Here is a 21,649-nt window from a genome sequence, read left to right on the forward strand (position 1 = left end):
GGTTAGACCAGAAAACCGCCACTCAATATTGCTGCCACCAATGGGGGAACCAAGTGGCGGCACACAAATCAATACCAGAAATAGGCTTAGTCCTGAAATAGAAATCGGAACAGATATAAACAAGCAACACAGAAACAGGCGTAGTCTGCAAGAGTCAAGCTGCCACCCGAGCGCAGGCATCCCACAAGAACTCTACAAGGAGACCCCTTCTGGGGCAGCACAGTTTGTTAGCTCTCCTGAGTCTGTCCACACACCTTCCTGTGCCCAACTCTAAATGTAAAGACTCCCAAAAAGAAACATATAGAGAAAATCGTTTTTACGTGCAGTTTACAAACACACAGGGGAGGAATGGTAGCAAAGTCACAAAGTTACAGTTGGTCTGTATTGATAGAAACAGTAGGGGTTTTTAATGCAATATCTCCAGTAGTTATATCAGAATTGCAAAAGTCAGAGGTAAAATTGTTTTGCTTATAGACTAAGTAACTTAGAAGAAGTGGTCCAAGGATTCATTCCCGTTGAGAATTTGAGCGAGACAGGGTGACCTTTTTGGTTGGTAGTGGCGGCGGAGCTGTTGTTTGTTTTGTTTTCATCTCAGGGAGCGTTGTGCTTTTCTGTTGTAGCACAGGATGCAGTGAGAATGGATAATGGGAAAAATACCTATTCCAGATGGAGGCAGGGCAAGGCAGTCACTTTGTTTTCACAAATCAAAGTGTCTTTTGAACCCGATGACCTGCTTGTTGTCTCCCATGAGATTTTTGCAGTGTGATTCTCCCATCTAATGTTTACTAATTATGCATGTTTTTCTTTGTGTGGAAAAGGAAAATAGAAACCCAACATGTCCATTATTATTAAACCTTTAGGATTCACTTGGTTTTCACTACCCACCTCATTGTCCCAGCTAGAAATTTCAGAATCCTCTTTCCAGCGTTTCACTGGACTCCAAGCCTTGTCTGAGATTCCCCATCATGGCTGCTCTCCTGCCTCCGGTCCCCTCATGGCCAACTCTTTGCAGTCGTGAGTCCTTGTTTTTGTCCTGAAATATTAGTCACCCCGCTAGGTGGTATCACCAGCAGGAGTCACTCTATGGCTTTTGGTCTGTGTCAGATCAGTTACTTTGTTTTTAAACCAAGTTAAATCCAGAGGAAGAGGGAGTGGTCCCCGGTCTGCAGTGGTCCGTGGTGCCATTGCCCCTTTCTCAAGCCTCAGCAGTTCGTCCTGTGATGGGAAGCTCTTCAGTGTCATGCCAGGCTCAACCGTCGGGTGAGACCTGTGCTTTTATGATGTCCTCTGCATCCACGTAGCATCCCAACCCACACCATCACCTCCCAAAGCACCGCCGAGCCCTAGGCACCTTTCATGTCCCTGTGCCCGTGTATACGACAGTGACTCCTGCTCTTTTCCAGGCTGTGGTGCGCGTGGAAAACGATGGTATTGGTACCACGCCCTGGGGCAAGTCGAAAAGGCTGCTCTGGGGAAGTGGTGGTTTCTGCCGCCTGGACCCTGTGGAGACACCTTGTCTCTCATTCAGGGCTCACGAGTTGGGAAGCTGTGATACTATATCTGTCATAATTTTTTTTAAGGAAGATAACAAAATCTTAAAAAAAAAAAAAAGCTGCAGCCGAATTCTCTCCCTCTCCTTGTTTTTGTTCTCAATCTTGACAACATCCAAGGTTGCAAAACCAGTCTTCTGTGCTCATTAAGGAGTGGGAGTGCTCCCGTGTGCACGATGATTGAAAGGATTTACTGTTTCCTTCCTCCATCACTTCCCTGCTAAAGAAGGACCCACCCGTCTTCTCGCATCAATGAATTCAAGTGTGTCTGACAGTGGTTTGTGGCATTTAATGATTAAGTCGCCAGTGTGCTGAGCTCAACAAAACGAAACTCTTAGCCAGAATTGAGTGTGATTTAATGATAAATAGATAAAGCAAGTTGCTCAGAAGACTACTCTTGTACGAAGGATCTCCAGTCTGTTTTCCATGCTGTCATTGGAAAATAAATATGCTACATTTGGGGGTTTTCAGGCAAAGCATTTTTGTCAGACATTTCTCAGCTGTCATCAAGTGAATGATGACACTCTTATTGTAGTAATTTAGACATCAGCATTCTTTTTCTGTCCAAGCTAAAATAAGCCTCTTAAACATGGGATAAGAGCAGGTACCAAAATTACAAAGGTTATGTTTTCTTTCTTCCTCCCTGGAATCAAGATGCATTGCCTCCGCCCATGGGGCTCCATTTCCGGCCCTCAAGTGTCACGTGCCAGAGAATTAGACAGCAAAAGAAGTTATCCTTTAGAGACATGTGTGGAAGAAAAATATTTCAAATGGCTTTCAGGAGCTACCTAAATATGTCTACTTGGGGAATGGGAGACAAGGAAGGAATTTACCTTTGGACATGTGCCAATTCCACCCGAAACATTTAAGAACAGCCAACTTTGCTACAGGCACTCATTTACCTAGTTCCAGAAGTAAATTAATGGAACAGCATTGGAATCTGCAGGTGGGATGGATTAATTGTCTTGCAGGGTTATTGGTAACGCTTATGTTGCTTTGCAAAGTAAAGCACTCCATTACTCCATAAAGATGTCACTGGAAGCACCTCTGTCATTGGGAGTAGCATGATGAATAAGGATAAAGCAAATTAAGGAGACAAATTGTATTTTATTTAATTTTTTCCCACAGGAAGTAAAACGTCAAATTAGTAAATGTGATATGATAGGATCATTCAATAGCATCCCCATCAGAGAGACAAGCAGATCATCCAGTTACCCCATGTCAGAGGGCCCCTAGTTTTATCTATTATTTGTCAAGCTTTTCTCCCCTCCTTTAACAGTTTCTCTTTGCTTTATAGGGACCAGAATGCAGATGTCATACATGCATACATTTTTGTGTTTTGACTTTTATTTGTTAAATAATACACGTCCCAGCATACCTCCATTCAGGGCATTTTTGAGGTGATGTTAGAATTACCGTATGTTTTCTTGACTTTGGTGAAGAGCAAGCAGGAGCCTACTTCCAGCTAACTTCTACTGGGTCTTGAGTCCACGGACATCACCATGTGTTAAATGCTTCCCACACATTCACTCCTTTAATCCTCACAATAACCTTGTAAGGTGGGCACCATTATCGTTCTTGTTTTACAATTTAAAAAGCTGAGGCTTAGAGGCATGAAATAACTTGCCCGGAGAGTCAATCCCGCATCCTCCCAGCACCAACAGTCCACGCATCCCCCAGGAGGAAGTACTGTCTTCCCTGTGTGTGTGTCCACATGGAGAACATTCAGCGACGGGGAACAGACTGCGCTGCACTAACGTGGCTTCCTGTGTTCTCTTTTTGCCTCCCGTCCCCACCTCTCCCTCTGCCCTCTTTCTCCGTTTTGGCCACACTTCAACTCTTCCCTTCGTTTTCTTTGCCAAAGGCAAGTACGCCATGCGAGACCTGGTCCACAGGCTCCCGGGTGGGAACAACAGCAACAACGCGGCGAGCAAGGCCATGTCGGACGACACGGTGACAGCGGTCTGCTGCACCCTGCACGAAGTGATCACCAAGAACATGGAGAACGCCAAGGCCTTACGGGATGCCGGCGGCATCGAGAAGTTGGTCGGCATCTCCAAAAGCAAAGGAGACAAGTAAGTCAGCCGGTGACAGCGTGTCACATAGAATTGGTTTTGGTAGAATTGGTTCTAAGTGTGCCCCTGACGTCCCCTGGTAACAGATAACACTGTTGAACACTGCTGGAAAGCCCTTGCATAATCAAGAGAAGGAGAATAGCAGATGCTATCATCCCACCGCACAAGGAAAGCTGATTTTACTGATAATTTTGATTTGAGAAATAACTCATGACTTGGTGGCTCCTGTGATGTTGGTAACATAGACTTGCCAATCCAGCGTCCAGTCTAGTGACTAGGGTGTTCCTCCAGTGTGGGAGAGGCAACCTGGATACATGAAGGTATTTTGTGGCAGTTGTTCCTCAGTGGTTACAAGTCCAAGTGTTGACGGTGTATCTACATCCTTTTGTTCTGCCCAGCGAGTCATCACACAGGGGGTGTGTGGAGTCAGAGGGAACTCGGTGCTAACCCAGCACCCTCCCTCACCACCTGTGCGTATGGGACGGATCATTTAACAAGTCACTATGCCCATGCTTTCCAATCCAAAACTGAGGGAGGGGCTGTCTTAAAATACTTCCTGGAACAAGTAATAATCAAACCCTGAAGGCTGAATAGAAATTTCGCAGGCAGAGGGAATGATGGGCAGAGAGGAAGGAGGGTTTTTATGCCAACGGAATAAAGAGAGATGAGGGTCCTGTCAAAGTAACCGCGCCACCACAAAGAGGAATGTCCCAGGTTTGATTGAAGAATCAGTGCTATCTTAACTGTATGCAACCAGAACAAATCTTCACAAGCCAGAGTGTCAGTGTATCAGCGAGCTGTCAATTTCACAAAAACATTCACTAACCTTAATTAAACTTCGTCTCCTGGAAGTCCCTCAATGTAATCAAATAAGATTAAAAGGGTAAACCTTTTGTTATCAAGGGTCTACTTCTTGACTTTTCATTTTCTGCCCCCCTCATTCCTTTACATCTAAATGCTAAATAATTTTTCTTTTGTTACTAAAGGCTGTGAGCGATGCACTTTGAGACTTTTTGGAAATACTCTCATTTCATTTAATTCAGGGTATTACCATTGCATTACAAAAGGAATCTCAGGGCTTCTTTTTAAGCACCCTGAGACCTCCAAATAGGCTCAATCAACAATTCAGTATTGGGATCCGAATACTTTTCTATATCAAGTAGGGAAACCCCATTGGACCCATGTAATAATTGTGCAGTGTAGACTGTTGGCTAGAATTATACCTTATAAAACTGTACTTACAATAACATGCTCTTCTACATAGGCAGGAAACCACATAGTTTTCTTATTTATATAGCTTGAGAAGACCTGTTGGAATCTCTAACTGAAATGCTTCCCTGTTTTGAGCATTAAGAGTTAGTATGTTGATGCTTTTCTTAAGCAAACACACATGCACACACAATAAAACTATAATCCACAAAAACACTCTGGTATATTTATCTACAGTCATGAGACGTTCAAAGAATAAAGTATATTCTCTGAGTTGTAAGACTGTAGAGCTTTGGGAGGTGGCTTGGCACATATTAATTCCTTCCAACTGTGTGACCGTCCCTATTACAGTAAGCATCACAAAATGAGCCTTAAAGAGAAAAGCTGGGTTTTTTTTTTTCAGTCCCATGGTCAAAGAAAATTATTTGGTTAAACTAATTAAAAACTCACTTGAGAAAACCATCTATGAAATAGTATACATCCACGTTGCCAGTCCAAAACATGGTCCTGTTAAGTCTGTTCCCATTTGGATTACTGTTAATGGGAAGTTCCTTTCACTACAGATAATCTCATAAAAATCCTTTAAATTGACTGAAAATTTCTTTATGGAATAGTTACTTCTTTCATATCATTTTTTTCTTTATCTTTTTTTCCCCAATGTTAACAATCTGGATTTATGTATTTATTAATAAGAAGTATTGAACTGGTTTGAGTCAAGCATCTTCCCAGATACAGGTCTCCTGCTTCATCAGTCTCATCCATTCTTTTATGGGGTTTATCTCTTTTCTATATAATGACTAATTTGGGGATCAAAACAAATATTTTATGACTGGGGATATCTTCATCTCCCACCTACACTTCAGTGTGATTATTGCTTTTCTTAAAGCACTGCTCTTAAAACAGAATGAATCCAGAAGAATTTCTCTGGATCTTAGCACTAAACTCACCGTTTGTCACTCAAATCTGTCATGCTGGTAGCACTGAGAGTCCCATGGCCTTCCAGACATATTAATAAAATAGGAATGCTTTATGGAAAATAGAGTTTTCAGAATTGGAGTTGATTTAATCATTGAAAAGGGAGGAGTATCAGTTTGCTCTAGTTACTTTATAAAATGCTTGCAAACTTGCCTTCCCCCCTCCAAAATTATTCAAACTTTGAATTTGCAATAGCATGAGAAAACACAGATGAAAAAACATGTGTAGCTATGATTCTCCATTTTATGTATTTATATGTTTTATTTCTATATACACACAAGCTTAAAGAAGCCATGATAGTGAGTCAGTCTGGCAAGTTGCCAATCACAGTGTGTTTGACCCATATAATTCACTATGTCTTGCCAATACAACCATTGGAACTGTTGTTCTGAATCCTGTTGCTGGAATAGCCCTGCTGAACACCCACAGTGAATTGCACCAACTGAAATTCTCAGCCACCCCCAGTTTGACAACTCTGGTGAAGATCAGACATTGTGTAATCATTCATGACTCATAGAAGTATTATACTTACTAGTTTGAAGTCTTGATAACTTATTCTTTTCACATGATTTTAAACACCCATTATGAACATTTTGTCATGTCCATCTATTTCAAAAGTACATTTGTGTTTTTTCAAATTTTAATAGTTATATAGGAAACAGGGTTGAATGTGTCACCGTATTTTGTCTTAAAACAGAAAAGCCATTAACAATCTCAACTGTTACTTGTCAGTAAGGAATTGTGTTTTGTGGCTGAGGTTATAAACACTTGTCACGTTAGAAGCACTCAATTGTTCAAGTCCTTCAATCAAAAGTTACAGTTTTTCAAGTAGACGTTGCATGGGACCGGTCTAGTGGATGAATCAAAATGAAAGTCTAAGAACAAAGTAATGTTTCTTTGACCTTCATAAGTTTTTATAACACTGTGATGTATTGGCATTTTAACTGAGAGGTTAAAAGCTGCTATTCATTACACATTCACAGTCTCTCTCTATTTTGTAACTAAGCAAGAAGTACAAAAAAATTACACTGTGTCAGAGGAATTTTTGCATACTAAATATGTTTCAACTCTATTATCGTTGCTGAATATTAATATATGTTCCTCTAGAGTTGCTTGACTTTTGTCATAGACGTATATCTAGCTAGCAGTGATAAACACAGCGAAACATAGCATTTAATCTTTGTTCAGTGTTGATTATATAAGAACAGCATGTGAGGATAATCACAGCTGCAAAGGTTCTCCCCAAGGAGCCTTGGGCTCTCCAGCACCAGGAGGACAAGCCCCCGGATGGGAGAGCCGGAGGCTGTAGGAAACACAGACTCTGCTCTTAAAAGGCTCACGCAAAATCTCACGCACTCCGAAACTGAGCACAGAGGCAGTCATTTGAGAAGAGCCTGGGTCAAACCCACTTACTGATCTTGGAGAGCATCTCAGGGAGGCAAGAGGCAACTGAGAATCCCCCTGAGGGCAGAGATGCTAGCAGCAGCCATTTGGGGGAGCTAGTTCTCCCACAAGGACACTGGAGCTAGCAAGCATGATTTTGGAGTCCTCCCTTAGTCTATTAGTGCCAGAGGCTTACTTGCCTACCATCCAGTCAGCCCCAGTCCTGGGAGGATCAGCCAGCTGTGCCAGGGCATAGCCCCACCCACCAGCAGGCCAGCAGCCTCCACACCAGGCAGAGCCTGGCAGCCAGCCAGGCCAGGGACCAGCCCCAGCTACCAACACACCACAGTAGTCAGCCCCACTAGAAAAGAAGGGCTCACAAAGTGTGTGCCCCTAGAGCATATAGGTCTGGTGTTCAGAGGAAGAGTATGTTGCTGGGCCCCACAGGACATCTCTTACATAAGGCAACTCCTCCAAGATCAGGAAATGTAACAGACCTACATGATACATGGAAATGAAAACAGAGAAGTAAGCAAAATGAGACGACAGAGGAATATGTTCCGAATAAAAGAACCAAATAAAACCCCGGAAGAAGAACTAAGTGGAGATAAACAATCTACCCAACAAAAAGTTCAAGATAATGATTGTAAGGATGCTCAGGAGAAGAATGGATGAACACAGTGAGACCTTTAACAAACATTAGAAAATATAAAGAAGAAGCAAATACACCTGAAGAATACAGTAACTAAAATAAAAAATACACTAGAAAGAATCAACAGTAAATTCGATGATACAGAAGAGTGGATCAGCAAACTGGAAGAAAGGGTAATGGAAATCATCTGAGCTGAAGAGATCAAAGAAATTTTTAAAATGAGGATAGTTCAAAATACCTTTGGAACAACATCAAGCATACTAACATTCGCATTGTAGGTTTCCAGAAGGAAAAGAGAGGAGAGAGAAAGGGGTGAGAAACTTATCTGAAGGAATAATAGCTGAAACTTACCTAGCCTGGGAAAGAAAACAGACATCCTAATCCAGGAAGTCAAGAGAGTCCCAAACAAGATGAACCCCAAGACGTCCACACTAAGATACACTGTAATTAAAATGGCAAAAATTAAGGATAAAAAGAGAATCTTAAAAGCAGCAGGGGAAAGCAACTAATTAAATGCAAAAGAATTCCCATTAGACTCTCAGATGACTTTTCAGCAGAAATTTTTCAGGCTAGAAGGGAGTGGCATGATATATTCAAAGCAATGAAAGGGAAAAAACCCAACAAACCAAGAATACTCTGCCCACCAAAGCTGTCATTCAGATTTGATGGAGAGAGAAAGAGTTTTAAAGCCAAAAGCCAAAAGCCAAAAGCCGAAAGAATTCAGCACTACTAAACTGGCTTTATAAGAAATGTCAACAGTACATCTCTAAGTGGAAAAGAAAAGACCACAGCTAGAAATATGAACATTGCCGAAGGAAAAATCTCACTGATAAAGGCAAATATACAGTAACTGTAGAGATAAACTACTTATAAAGCTAGTAAGAAGGTTAAAAAACAAAGATAGTAAAAATCATAATAAGTAGTTAAGGGATACACAAAACAAAAAAGATATAAAATACGAAGTCAAAAATACTAAATGTGAAGGAGGGAGATAAGGATAGTGGAGTAGGAAGACACTGAACTCACCTCCACCCATAAACACATTAAAACATCTACATGTGGAACAGCTCTCACTGAAAACAACCTGGAGACAGGCAGAAAGGCTTTTACAACCAACTCTGTAGAGAAAGATGCACACAGAGTCTGATAGGAAGGGAGGAGATGTGATCGGGTCAGGAACTGTCCCCTTAGCAAGGGACACAGAAGAGGAGAGAGATATCACAGCCTCAGGGATCCTCTCTGGGGAATGATGGGTTTGAGCCACATATGGGGCACTCCAGGCCTGGGATCTGACACTGGGAAGACAAGTCCCCTTTGCTGGTTCGAACACTAGTGGGACTTACAGGAGGGCTGTAAGAAACTGAGACTTTGCTTGTTAAGAGCATTGTGTACTCGCAGACTCACTCTGCACCTAGCCACAGTCCTGGGCAGGTAATTTTTCTGTCTACCACAAGAATGTTCCAGGGCACTGTGACTGCTTTGACCTTTCAAGGGCAATGCAACAACCCTGATACATGGGGTAAAAAAAAAAAAATTGTTTGTATTTAAAAGTGGAAAAAAAAGAAAAACAGCACATGCACAAACTTGCTTACTCCTGGGAACAGCTAGCGGAAACAGCTTGAAAACTGGGGCTCTTACTGGTTTCCCAAGGCCACCACAGCCCACACTGGGAACCTGTGCCAGCCCCTCTTGCTCCAGTGCTGCTCTCCACTAGAGTGAAGGTGCCGTTGCCAAGAAGAGTACACACACTTAGAATGGAGCCAGCTCAGACCTGACCCTGCCTGTGAACAGAGCAAACGCAGCCATTAACAGCATAAACACAGAGGCAACAGATTGAAAACCATCTGGGGCTCTGACCAGCTCACTGGAACTGTCACAGAGTGTGCCCCAGCCCATACTGGCCACCTGCTCCAGTCCCTCTTGCTCCAGCACTGCTCTCCACTAGGGCAGAGGCCACCATTGCCAAAGAGTGGGCACACTCAGAGGGAATGGAACTTTGGGGCCTGGGCCCAGTCCCTGATAGGGTGGAAACCACCACTGAGCACAGGAGAAGCCCTGGTTCACACCTGGCTCTGGCTCTGATTCTTCCATCTCCAGCCATACCTCCCAACAAGGTGGTAGCTGCCAGCACACCCCAGGGGAAGAAGTGATCCATGCTCACTTCAGATACAGCTCTCCCACCAAATCCACTGAATACATGCAGATTACATAGGGATGCTCCCACCCAAGACCAGGAAAGGTAACTGTTTAATCTAATCTCATAGAGACAGAGAAAGCTAAACAAAACGAAGACAGAAGAGTATGTTTCAAGTGAAAGCACAAGAAAAGACCCTTAAAATACCCTAATGAAAAAGAGATAAATAATTTACCATATAAAGAGTTCAAAGCAATATTAATAAGAATGCTAACTGAACATGGGAAGAGAGTAGATGAACACAGCAAGAAATTTAACAAGGAACTAGAAAATATAAAAAATAACCAGTCAGATGTGAGGAAAATAATGACTGAAATGAAAAATATACTGGAAGGAAATAACAGTAGACTAGATGATACAGAAGAATGCACAAGTGATCTGGAAGATAGAAAAATGGAAATCACCCAATCAGAACAGCAAAAAGAAGAACAAATTTTTTAAATGAGGATAGTTTAAGTGACCTGTGAGACAATATCAAGCATACTAACATTTGCATTGCAGAGATCCCAGAAGGAGGAGAGAGATAAAGGGGTAGAAAATATATTTGAAGAAACTATGGCTGAAAACTTCCCAAAGCTGAAGAAAGAAACAAATCCAAATACAGGAATCACAGAGAGTCCCAAACAAGATAAACCCAAAGGGACCCACACCAAGGCATACCATAGTCAAAGTGGTAAAAGTTAAAAAGAGAATTCTAAAGGCAGCAAGAGAAAAAGAGTCACATACAAGGGAACTCCCATAAGGCTATCAGCTGATTTTTCTGCAGAAACTTTGCAGGCCAGAAGGAAGGTAGCATGATATATTTAAAGTACTGAAAGGAAAAACCCTACAACAGAGGATACTCTGCACAGCACAGTTATCATTTAGACAGAAGGAGAGATAAAGAACTTCTGAGACAAGCAAAAGCTAAAAGAGTTCATCAGTACTAAACCTATAATAAAAGAAATGATAAAGGGTCTTCTCTAAGTGGAAAAGAAGTTGGAATCTATAGGAAAAGGAAAATCCGACTAGGAAAGGCAAATACATAGAAAGGACTGAGGATCAACTACTTAAATAAGCCAGTACAATGATTAAAAGACAAAAATTTTGAATTCAACTGTAACTACAATAAACATTTAAGGAACAGTCATGAAAATGTAAAATATAACATCAAAAGCATCAAACATGGATGAAGGGAGTAAAAAATGTAAATCATTTAGAATGTGTTTGAGCTTAAGTGAATATCAATTTAAAACAAGTAGATATAATTATAGGTCAACATATATGAAGCACATGGTAACCACTCACCAAAAACCCACAATAAATACACAAAAACTAGACAGAAAGTAATACAAACATAGTACTGAAGAATATCACTAAACCACAAGAGAAGTGACTACAAGAAGAGTAAAAGAACACAGAAGACCTATAAAAACAACCAGTAAACAAGTAACAATCGGCAATAAGTACATACCTAACAATAATCACTTTACATGTCAATAGACTGTTCCAATCAAAAGATACAGAGTGGCTGATAGGATTAAAGAAAAAAAATCTATATGCTGCCTACAAAAACCTCACGTTAGAGGTAACAGCACACAGAGACAAAGTGAGAGGATGGAAAAGATATTCCTTGCAAATGGAAATGAAAGGAAAGCTGGGATAGCAATCCTCATATCAGACAAAGTAGACTTTAAAACAATGTCTGTAACAAAAGACAAAGGAGGGCATTATATAATGATAAAGGGATCAATACAAGAAGAGGATATAACATTCATTAACGTATATGCACCCAATATAGGAGCACCTAATTATATAAAGTAATTATTACTAGACTTAAAGGGAGAAAGACAATAATACAATAATAGTCGGGGACTTTAACACCCCACTTACATCAATGGACAGATCATCCAGGCAGAAAATCAGTAAGAGTGGCCTTAAATGACACATTAGACCAGTTGGACTTAATAGATATCTACAGGACATTCAATTCCAAAACAGCAGAATAAATGTTCTTTTCAAGTGCACATAGATTACATGCTAGGCTACAAAATACATCTCAACATATTTAAAAGGATAGAAATTATATCAAGTATCTTCCAACCACAACACTATGAAACTAGAAATTAATTGCAGAAAGAAAAATGGGGAAAACAAACACGTGGAGACTAAATAACATGCTGCTAAAAAGCCAAACAGTCAAGAAAGAAATCAAAAAAGAAACCAGAAAATATCCCAAGACAAATGAACTTAAAAACTTAAAAGCACAACTTCCAAAATCTATGGGATGCAGCAAAAGCAGTTCCAAGAGGGAGGTTTATAGTGATACAAGCTTACCTCGAGAAATAAGAATAATATCAAATAAACAATCTACCCTACCATGTAAAGGAACTAAGAAAAGAATAATGAACAAAGCCCAAAGTCAGCAGAAGGAGGGAAATAATGACGATCAGAGCAGAAATAAATAAAATAAAAACCAAAAAAGATTAATGAAACCAAGAGCTGTTTTTTGAAAAGATAAATAAAATGACAAGCCTTTAACTAGGCCCATTAAGAAAGAGAAAGTGGCCAAATAAACGAAATAAGAAATGAAAGAGGGAAAAGTACAACCAATGACATCAAGATACAGAAAATCATAAGAGAATACTAACAAACAGTTATATGCCAACAAATTGGAAAACCTAGAAGAAATGCATAAATTCCTGGAAACATACAGTCTTCTGAAACTGAATCAGTATGAAATAGATCATCTGAACAGGCCAGTCACTAGTAGTGAAACTGAATCAATAATCAAAAAATTCCCAGCAAACAACAGTCCAGGACTGTTTCACAGTGGAATTCTACCAAACATGTGAAGAAGAGCTGATACCTATCCTTCTCAAATTATTCCAAAACATGAAAAAGATGGAACACTCCCAGATTCATTCTGTGAGCTACTCTTACCCTGATACCAAAACCAGAAAAGATACCAAAAACAAAAGAGAGAGAGAAAGAGAAAGAAAGAAAGAAAGAAAATTACTAGCCAATATATCTGATGAATTTAGATGCAGAAATCCTCAACAAAATATAAAGCAAACTAAATTCAACAATATATAAAAAGAATCATACACCACAGTCAGGTGGGATTTATCACAGGAATGCAAGAATGGTTCAACAAATTAATCAACGTGATACACCATGTTAACAAAATGAAGGATAAAAAGCATACAATCACCTCAATAGACACAGAAAAAGCATTTGAAAAAATTCAACATCCATTTATGATAAAACCGTTCATCAAAATGGGTATATGCCCACAGGTAATATGATACTCAATGGTGAAAAGCTGAAAATTTTTCCTCTAAAATTAGGAACAAAACAAAGATGCCCACTCTTACCACTTCTATTTAACCTGGTATTGGAAGCCTTAGCCACAGCATTCAACAAGAAAAAGAAATAGAAAGCATACAAATTGGAAGGGAAGATGTAAATGGTCACTATTTGCAGATGACATAATACTATATATAGAAAACCCTAAAAAGCCCCACCCCAAAACTATTAGAAGTAATAAGGATTAATATACCAGATCTGCTGCTTTTCTATACACTAATAATGAAATATCAGAAATCAAGAAAATAATCCCATTTAAAATCACATCAACACGTATAAAACACCTAGGAATAAACTTAACTGAGGTGAAAGACCTGTGCTCTGAAATTTATAAAACTGATGAAGGAAATTGAAGATAATACAAGGAAATCGAAAGATATCTTGTGTTCATGGATTGGAAGAATTCATACAAAGCAATCTACAGATTTAATGCAATCCCTAAGAAAATACCCACAATATTTTTAACAGAACTAGAACAAATAATACTTAAATTTATGTGGAGCTACAAAAAGATCCCCAAAGCCCAAGCAATCTTGAGAATAAAGGACAAAGCTGGAGGTATTACACAGTCTGTCATCAGGCTATACTACAAAGTCACAGTAATCAAAACAGTATGGTACTGACGCAAAAAAGACACATAAATCAATGGAACAGAATAGAGAGACCAAAAATAAACCCACGCACGTATGGGCAATTAATCTACGACAAGAGAGGCAAGAATATATAATGGGGAAAAGACAGCCTCTTCCATAAATGGTGTTAGGAAAACTGACTGGACAGCTATGTGCTAAAGAATCAAACTGGACTGCTTTTTCATGCCATATACAAAACTAAGCTCAAAATTCATTAAAGATCTAAATACAAGACCAGAAACCTAAAACTACCAGCAGAAAACACAAGCAGAACACTCTTTGTTTGTAAGAAGTAGCAATATTTAGGGGTTGTATCTTCTCAAACAAAGGAAACTAAAGCAAAAATAAACAAATGGGACCTAATTAAACCTAAAAGCCTTTACACAGCAAAGGAAACTACAGACAAAATGAAAAGGCAACCTACTGAATGGAAGAAAATATTTGTAAATGATATGACCAATAAGGGAATTATATCCAAAATATATAAACAGCTCATACAACTCAGTATCAAAAAAAAAAAACTCAACCCAATTAAAAACTAGGCATAAGACCTGAATAGGCATTTTTCCAAAGAAGCCATACAGATGGCCAACAGACACGTGAAAAGATGCTCAACATAATTAATCATCAGGGAAATGCAAATCAAAACCACAGTGAGATATCACCTCCCACCTGTCAGAATGGCTATTATCAAGAGGACAAGAAATAACAAGTGTCAGCAAGGATATGGGGAAAAAAAGGAGCCTTCATGCACTGTTGGTACAGTCACTGTGGAAAACAGTATGGAGGTTCCTCAAAAAATTAAAAGTAGAACTACCATACAACCCAGTAATTCCAGTTCTGGATATTTTTCAAAGAAAGCAAAAACACTAATTAGAGGATGTGAACAACTTAAATGCACTTCAGTGTTCATTGCAGCATTATTTACAGTAGGAAATACATGGAAACACCCTAAGTGCTCATCAATAGATGAATGGATAATGAAGATGTGGTATATATATACAACAGAATATTACTTGGCCATAAAAAATAATAAAAAAGAACCCTGGCATTTGCAACAGTATGGATGGATGTAGAAGATATGCTAAGTGCAATGTCAGAGATAGACAGATACCATATTCACTTAGATGCAGAATCTAAAAAACAAAACAGAAGAACAAACATAAAAAAACAGAAAGAGACTCATAGATACAGGGAACAAAAAAGTGGTTGCCAGAGGAGAGAGGGATGTGGGGTTGAGCTAAACTGGTGAGGGAGGTTAAGAGATAGAAAAGTCCAGTTGCAAAATAAATGAACCATAGGGTTGAAATGTACAGCATGTGCAATAGAGTCCATAATATTGTAATAACTGTATAGTGACAGACGGAACTAGAGTTATTGTTGTGGTCATGTTATAATATATACAAATATCAGATCAGCAGGAACTCACGTAGTGCTGTAGCTCAATTATAATTCAATTTTTAAAAAGAATAAAGTGTGCCTCGATCTGTATCCATGAGATGACCTAAAATTCTCTAAGTCAAAAGAATTTCATATTACATTTCGACCACGATACCAGCATAAATGTGATATCATGTAGCAACTGACATTTTAGTAAAAGAAAATATGTATGTTACTTGAATATAGCTTGTCTCTCATAGAGGAAAAAAATTGAAATTTACAAGAATGCTTAATTTTTTTCTTGTAAAAGTATGTGATATAACTAACAGGTTTTCAAACACAGCCCAAATTGAATTCCAAGTCAGCAATAGTAATACTGACTGTTGCTGTTTCCAGCAAGTAAATGGATGAAGAAACCTTAAATGTAGTTGATCTACATTGCAAATGTGAAGACCCAGGAAATTAGCAGTCATTTCATTGACTATGTAATAGCATCCCATAATTTCATTACAGAATTCATGTTCTCACATATCCGTTTACTCTGGCTCTCAAATCCAATGTCAGCCTGATCCCAGCCTACCATCTGCTCACTTTCCATCTCAAAGGCCGTTTTATGTCAAAAGCATTTTTGACCTCAGTTCCGATATTCTCTTCAAGGGATCTATGAGTCACTGCACCACGGGTCAGTTTCAGAGGTGGACTTCACATTGGAGTCCTCATGAATGGTTATGTCCTGCCCGGAGTCACCACACAGACCAGGAGTCAGCAAACTGCAACCCACAGGCCAGATCCCACCCATTCGTGGAAATAACGTTGGAATGGAAAACACAGCCACCCATCCATTTATGTATTATTTATGACTCCTCCAGTCCTGCAATGGCAGAGTTGAGTAGCTGTGACCGAGGCCATATGGCCCACAAATCCAAGAGTATTTGTTATCTGACCCTTTATAGAAAAAGTGTGCCAGCCCTTGAGATAGGCCAAAGTCACCAGCAGGCCCTGGAGTTGTGCAGTTGGAACCAGCCCATTGAAACAAAGGCTCTGTAGATAGTTAATATTTCCCCTCACCACGAGTCAAAGTGACTTCCAAAAATTTGATCGAATTAAACTGGCACAGATTTATTGACCTGGTGTCTGTTTTGTGATGCAGCTTGGCACTAACCAAAAGATACTTACTTATAGTTTCATGGGGATTTCAAAGCCATGCCTGGGAAAAAAAAAAAAAAGATAAACACTAGTCCAAAGGTTTATGCGACTCTTTAGTTTGTCACTATGGCCCAGAGGACAGAACTTTAATTGTTTGAAGGGTTTTATTTATAGATGCTCGTCAATGCGCATTCCTGTGTGTGAACGTGAGAGGCACGTGTGCGGTGTGTGTGCACGTCAGCCTTCCCCGCCATCTCTTGTGCTTGGGCGTGGAGAGCAGCTCCCTGCGATCCCTCAGGCCCCTGGAGCCAACACTGCACACACTCCTGTGCTTCATCTGAGGATGTGAACAGCTTAAATAAACCACACTGCCATCAAAACCCCCAATCTGGCCCTTCCTGGTCATTGGTTGTTTTTCTCTTCTTTCTGTTCTATTTTGTGGTCAAACACTAAATCTGCATTCTGACTCAATGCCATGCTCTTCGGTTTGCACTTTGAAAATTCTTTGCCAAATTGTAATGCATTCCTGTCTCTTACCCTCGTGGGGCTGGGGGTGGGGGGTGTGAGAATGAGGCTGGAGACTGGTTACAACCATCCCCTGCTCTGTCCAGGCTGGACAAAGGAAAAGAGCCAGAAAAGCCAAGAGGCTTTTATTTGTTTTATACTGGCTGTTTCCTGACAAGTCAGGGTCAATTTGAAGCCCAGCTGTCCCACTCACCATCTTGCGTGTCCTGTCTTTTTTTAAATTTTATTTTGTTTTATTTTGCTAATTCTTTTTTTTTTGAAGTGTAGTCGATTTACCATGTTAGTTTCAGGTGTACAGCAAAGCAATTCAAGTTATCCACATACATACATTTGTGTGTGTGTGTGTGTGTATATATATATATATATATATATATATATATATATATATATATATATATATATATACATGTTTTCAGATTATTTTCCATTATAACTCATTACAGGAAATTGAATACAGTTCCCTGTCCTGTCTTGTCTTTATCAGACACTCTCCAAAGGTGGTCAAGGCCGCATCTCAGGTCCTAAACAGCATGTGGCAGTACCGAGATCTGAGGAGTCTCTACAAAAAGGTAAGGTTTCTCTACCCTCTTGGTTTGTGAGTGACATACAGGCTCTGAGCCCAAAGGTCCAGCATTTGGTCCCAACAAGTTGTGTCATAGATATGAAAGGCACTCACCCAATAGTCTGAGTAATTGAAACCCAACTGAAACAAAAGAACAAATGAAGAAGCAGAAGAAAAGGGTCACTAAGCACCCCGTGCATATAAGCTCAGATCTGTGAACTTTCCAGATTGGACAGACCTGTAATCACAGTCTCACCCCACAGAAAATCAGCCTGTCCTTCTGAGCGTCTCAATTAATGAGCAGAGGGGTTTTGCACACACAAGAAAAGCATCAACAAGAGTCAATAAGTAATTGAAGTAATTGTGGACATGAGACACAAAATAAATATAAAAAGCGGCTCAGGAGGTTGAGAAATATTACAGCCCAGAAGCACTGGGAGAGACCCGACGGCCTGACCCGTGTCCCTAGCCCGAGACCCTGACCTAGTTACTGCCCGGGGTGAAGGGTCAATGCCCCTAATGATGCCATGGATCACAGCAAGAGGCCAGGCGTTGGTCCAGTAGACTCTCCCGAGGCAGGCAGGTATTTATATCATATGTTTCAAAGGAGACTTCATCCCCAAAATGATTTAAAAGTAAAACCTTAAGAGAAAAAGGTCACATCTAGAAATTTTAATTCTACACTTCATTTCTAAATGCTGCTAAAAAGGATGCGTAACTTTTCTTTCTTGGATGGGAGGGGAGAATTCTTTAATATTGTCTCTCAGAAGTTGTCCTTTTGTTGTTCTCAGATCAGCAACTGTGAGTCGTTTACACAATGGGTGATCCCAGGAGAGATCTAAGATAACATCTAGGGGCAGAGAACATCACTGGTGGGCAGAGAGAGCAGCTTAGGCACCGCTCTCTGTAAGAATTCAGAAAGCCCTTCAGAAAGGGCTTCCATCAACAACCTCCCAGAGCACCTCCTTGCAGCCCCTGGCTGCCTGCTCGGAGGAGGAGCGGGAGCCTAAAGTCAGTCCGCCTTCATCTCCAGCCAACCAGTCTTGGGATGGGGAGGTGGGGCCACAGCAGGAGGCTCACATCCGAGGGGATGAGATCCACCTTGCCAGAGGGAAAATTTGTCTTTTTCTAAGCCAGTGGGAAACAGTAAATATTCCACTAAGTTATAGTCTGTTTCTCGATTTCCCCAAGCCTCTCTGTTTCCCTTAAGCATTCATTACTTTGCACTTTAGTTTATAAAGTGCAGCCCATGTATTTCCCTTTTGAGATTTTCCTGTTCCTAGGGGGAAGTATGTGTAAGCTGAAGCACTGCAAAAATAGGGGCTAGAGGAGTATTGTGGATGGATGAGATCCTTTCCTAAGTATCTTGCCGGTTAAAATAAGCCCTTGATCTAAGATGGTTTGAGTTCCAGTCTGTTTTGCTTGAAGTGCCTATCCCAGCATCCCTACTTAGTCCCTCCTTGGACTCCTCCAGGAGCCAAATGAATTCTCTCCCAGGACGGGCTCCTTCAGCTAAACAGGCAGCCAGACATGACGAACACGCTATAAATTAGAAAGGAGCTGTTCGTTCTGAATCAGTGGCTCCAGAAGCCCGATGAAATATTACGGCCTCAAATAAACGCCACTTTCCCTCGGACGCGGAGCATTCCTTTGCTGAAATACGCCTTCTCGTACGTCTGTGCATTGAAGGGAAACTGCTTTGAGAGACTTTACGAGTTATTTGTTGAATAGTAGTTTTCCATCTTCATTTTTTTTTCTGTGTTGATAGTGGTGTACAGAAACTGTAATTGTCTATTTCCATGAAAAAAAAAAGAATGTGTTGACAGAAATTTAATGGAGCTAAAACTCAAGAGCTAACAAGGATTTAAAATGTGTTTCGTGTGAGGAGATTCAAGAAAGACAGGCTGGAGAAACTTAAGGGTGATGTTTTTAGTTGACCCCTGATTTTAAAAGATTGAGGAAGAGCTGTTCTGAGTAATTTCCAAATTATGCAGTTATGAAATGAAATGAGAACCTTTATGCTCAGTATAAGTACTGCTAATAGCAAAGCTCAAAATTCACAAAAGCTTTTCTTTTTGTAAAGTCTTCTGGTGGGAAAACCAAATTCATTCATCCTTATGAATTGCTTCCCATCAGCGGGGCAATAGATTTCTATCTTGCTCTTCACTGACAATTTATATATCATTAGGAAAAAATGCCTGATCCGTATCTTTTAATTATCCATGCTTCAAATCTGTGTATTGAACATCTAGAAAAGGAAGGGTTTCAAAGAAAACATGAGACATGGAGCAGCTACTGTGGATAAAAATGAAATATGGACCAGTTATTGGCAACTACCTTAGGTTCAGAGTCATATACGACAGATTTACTGGATAAATTAAGAGAAGGAAAATTATAGAGCAAAATCTTGAAGAATCTATAGAGTTTGCATGAATTAGGAGGTAAGAGGAAAGGGCATTATAAATAAGAGGAAAAACACGAGCTGGAGAGATGGAAATTGAAATAAAAATGGCATATCTATCTATGGGACAGAATTAGAGGTCCATCTGTCACTGGCTTATTTCCTCCTAGGACCCAAGCGCAGAGGCAAGAATCACATTTCATCAATTTGACTACTTTATTATACTTAGAGAGAGATGCACTTAATAAACCAGAATATTCTTCTGGCTGGGTGTGTGGACCAAATAACAAAATTATGTTGGATTCCTGATGCATTTTTGAGCCAAAACACGTTTGTTATCCAAACTTTCAACTTTAGTAAGGCCAGGCTTCTGATTTTTCTCCCCTAAGGGAAAATAAACAATTGCAGGAGAATGTTATCACACGCAGGCTAAATAATGCATCACTTTTTTTTTAAACCAATCTTTAAGTTTAAATAACCACAAAGAGAACTTTAAAGTTTCTTTATCATCTGTATTTTTGCAGAGGATGTTTTCTTTAAAGGAAAAGAAGATGAGCCTTGGGAACAGACTTGATAAAGGGATAAAAGAAAGTGGGAGACAACAATTCTTGACTTTTTTGAACCTTGGTACTTTATAAAAATGAGGTCATGGACACAATGGAGTGATGATGTTTGACTATGGTAGGGACTGTCGGGACAACTGGTTTTGGAAGACAGGAGACAAGTTTGTTGGGGGGATGCAGAATTATAAGATTACAGAAATCATTGCTCACAAACACTTATATAATACCTGAGTCATACGTTCATCTCCAAGAGAGAGTTATTTTGGTTGGGACACCGGCTAAACCACTCTTAACAGGGAGACTCAAAACTATGGAGGCTCAAGCTAAACCAGTATCTCTTTCCCTCTTGGAACCGTACCTGGTTAGCCTTGTGGTCCAGGGTCAGCAGGTGACCCTGGGGCACATCTTGTTGCTCTGCCTTGTGCTACAGTGTTGTCCTTGCCTGTGTGGACAAAGCTCCCTGGCTCTTCCTCTGTCACACCAGCCCATAAGACGAGAGAGAGGAAAAGTGAGGGCAAGTGACGTTTTTTGAAGCGAGTGATGCAAAAGGTACCAAAGTCCTGTTCCCCTCCCAGGACCAAGAACTCAGGCATATGCCACACTCAGCTACCCCACTGCGAGGGAGGATAGGAAAAGTGAGTAGCCACGATCCCTGCTAAAACGTGTGACAAGAGGAAGGAAGTTGTCTTACTGAAAGAAGAAAGGTGATACCAGCTCCGGTAGTCATTTCCTTCAGTTCAAATATCTTAACTGTCATTGCAGTCACTCCCTCATGGGGCACATCATTGCACTGTAGGGTGGCTGTGATTTGTCAGACCTTCTTACTTACATTAAACAAAGAGCTCCTTATCTGCAACTTCGGCCCTCCAACCCCATTCTGAGATGTCTAATTTCTCTTCTCTGTGACAGCCTTGCTGTTTTCGAAGTCAGCTAGCATGTCTCCGCAAGGTCATCCGTCCTCAGCTGTGGGCATAGCAGCATTTATTATTATTATAACTCAAGCTCAGTTGTAATATTAACGTTTCCACCACCTTCACCATTGCTGTCATATTTT

At 40.2% G+C, this 21,649-nt stretch overlaps 1 protein-coding gene and 1 non-coding gene across 4 annotated transcripts in view; both read left to right on the forward strand.

The window, feature by feature from the left end:
- The window catches only part of CTNND2 (catenin delta 2), an 875,933-nt gene that overhangs the window by 818,238 nt on the left and 36,046 nt on the right, over positions 1-21,649 (forward strand). For all 3 annotated transcript variants that reach the window (XM_015251739.3, XM_072958848.1, XM_015251743.3), the window contains 2 exons: positions 3,415-3,625; positions 17,554-17,638. In XM_015251739.3, the coding sequence (XP_015107225.2) occupies positions 3,415-3,625; positions 17,554-17,638 (296 nt within the window). The remainder of the gene's footprint in view (positions 1-3,414; positions 3,626-17,553; positions 17,639-21,649) is intronic.
- Positions 9,239-9,364, forward strand: LOC116280134 (small nucleolar RNA SNORA77). Its single transcript, XR_004189465.2, has one exon. It is a non-coding gene; the product is annotated as a small nucleolar RNA SNORA77 (small nucleolar RNA).

The sequence above is a fragment of the Vicugna pacos genome, chromosome 3 (assembly GCF_048564905.1).
Source record: "Vicugna pacos chromosome 3, VicPac4, whole genome shotgun sequence".
NCBI classification, from domain to species: Eukaryota; Metazoa; Chordata; class Mammalia; order Artiodactyla; family Camelidae; genus Vicugna; species Vicugna pacos.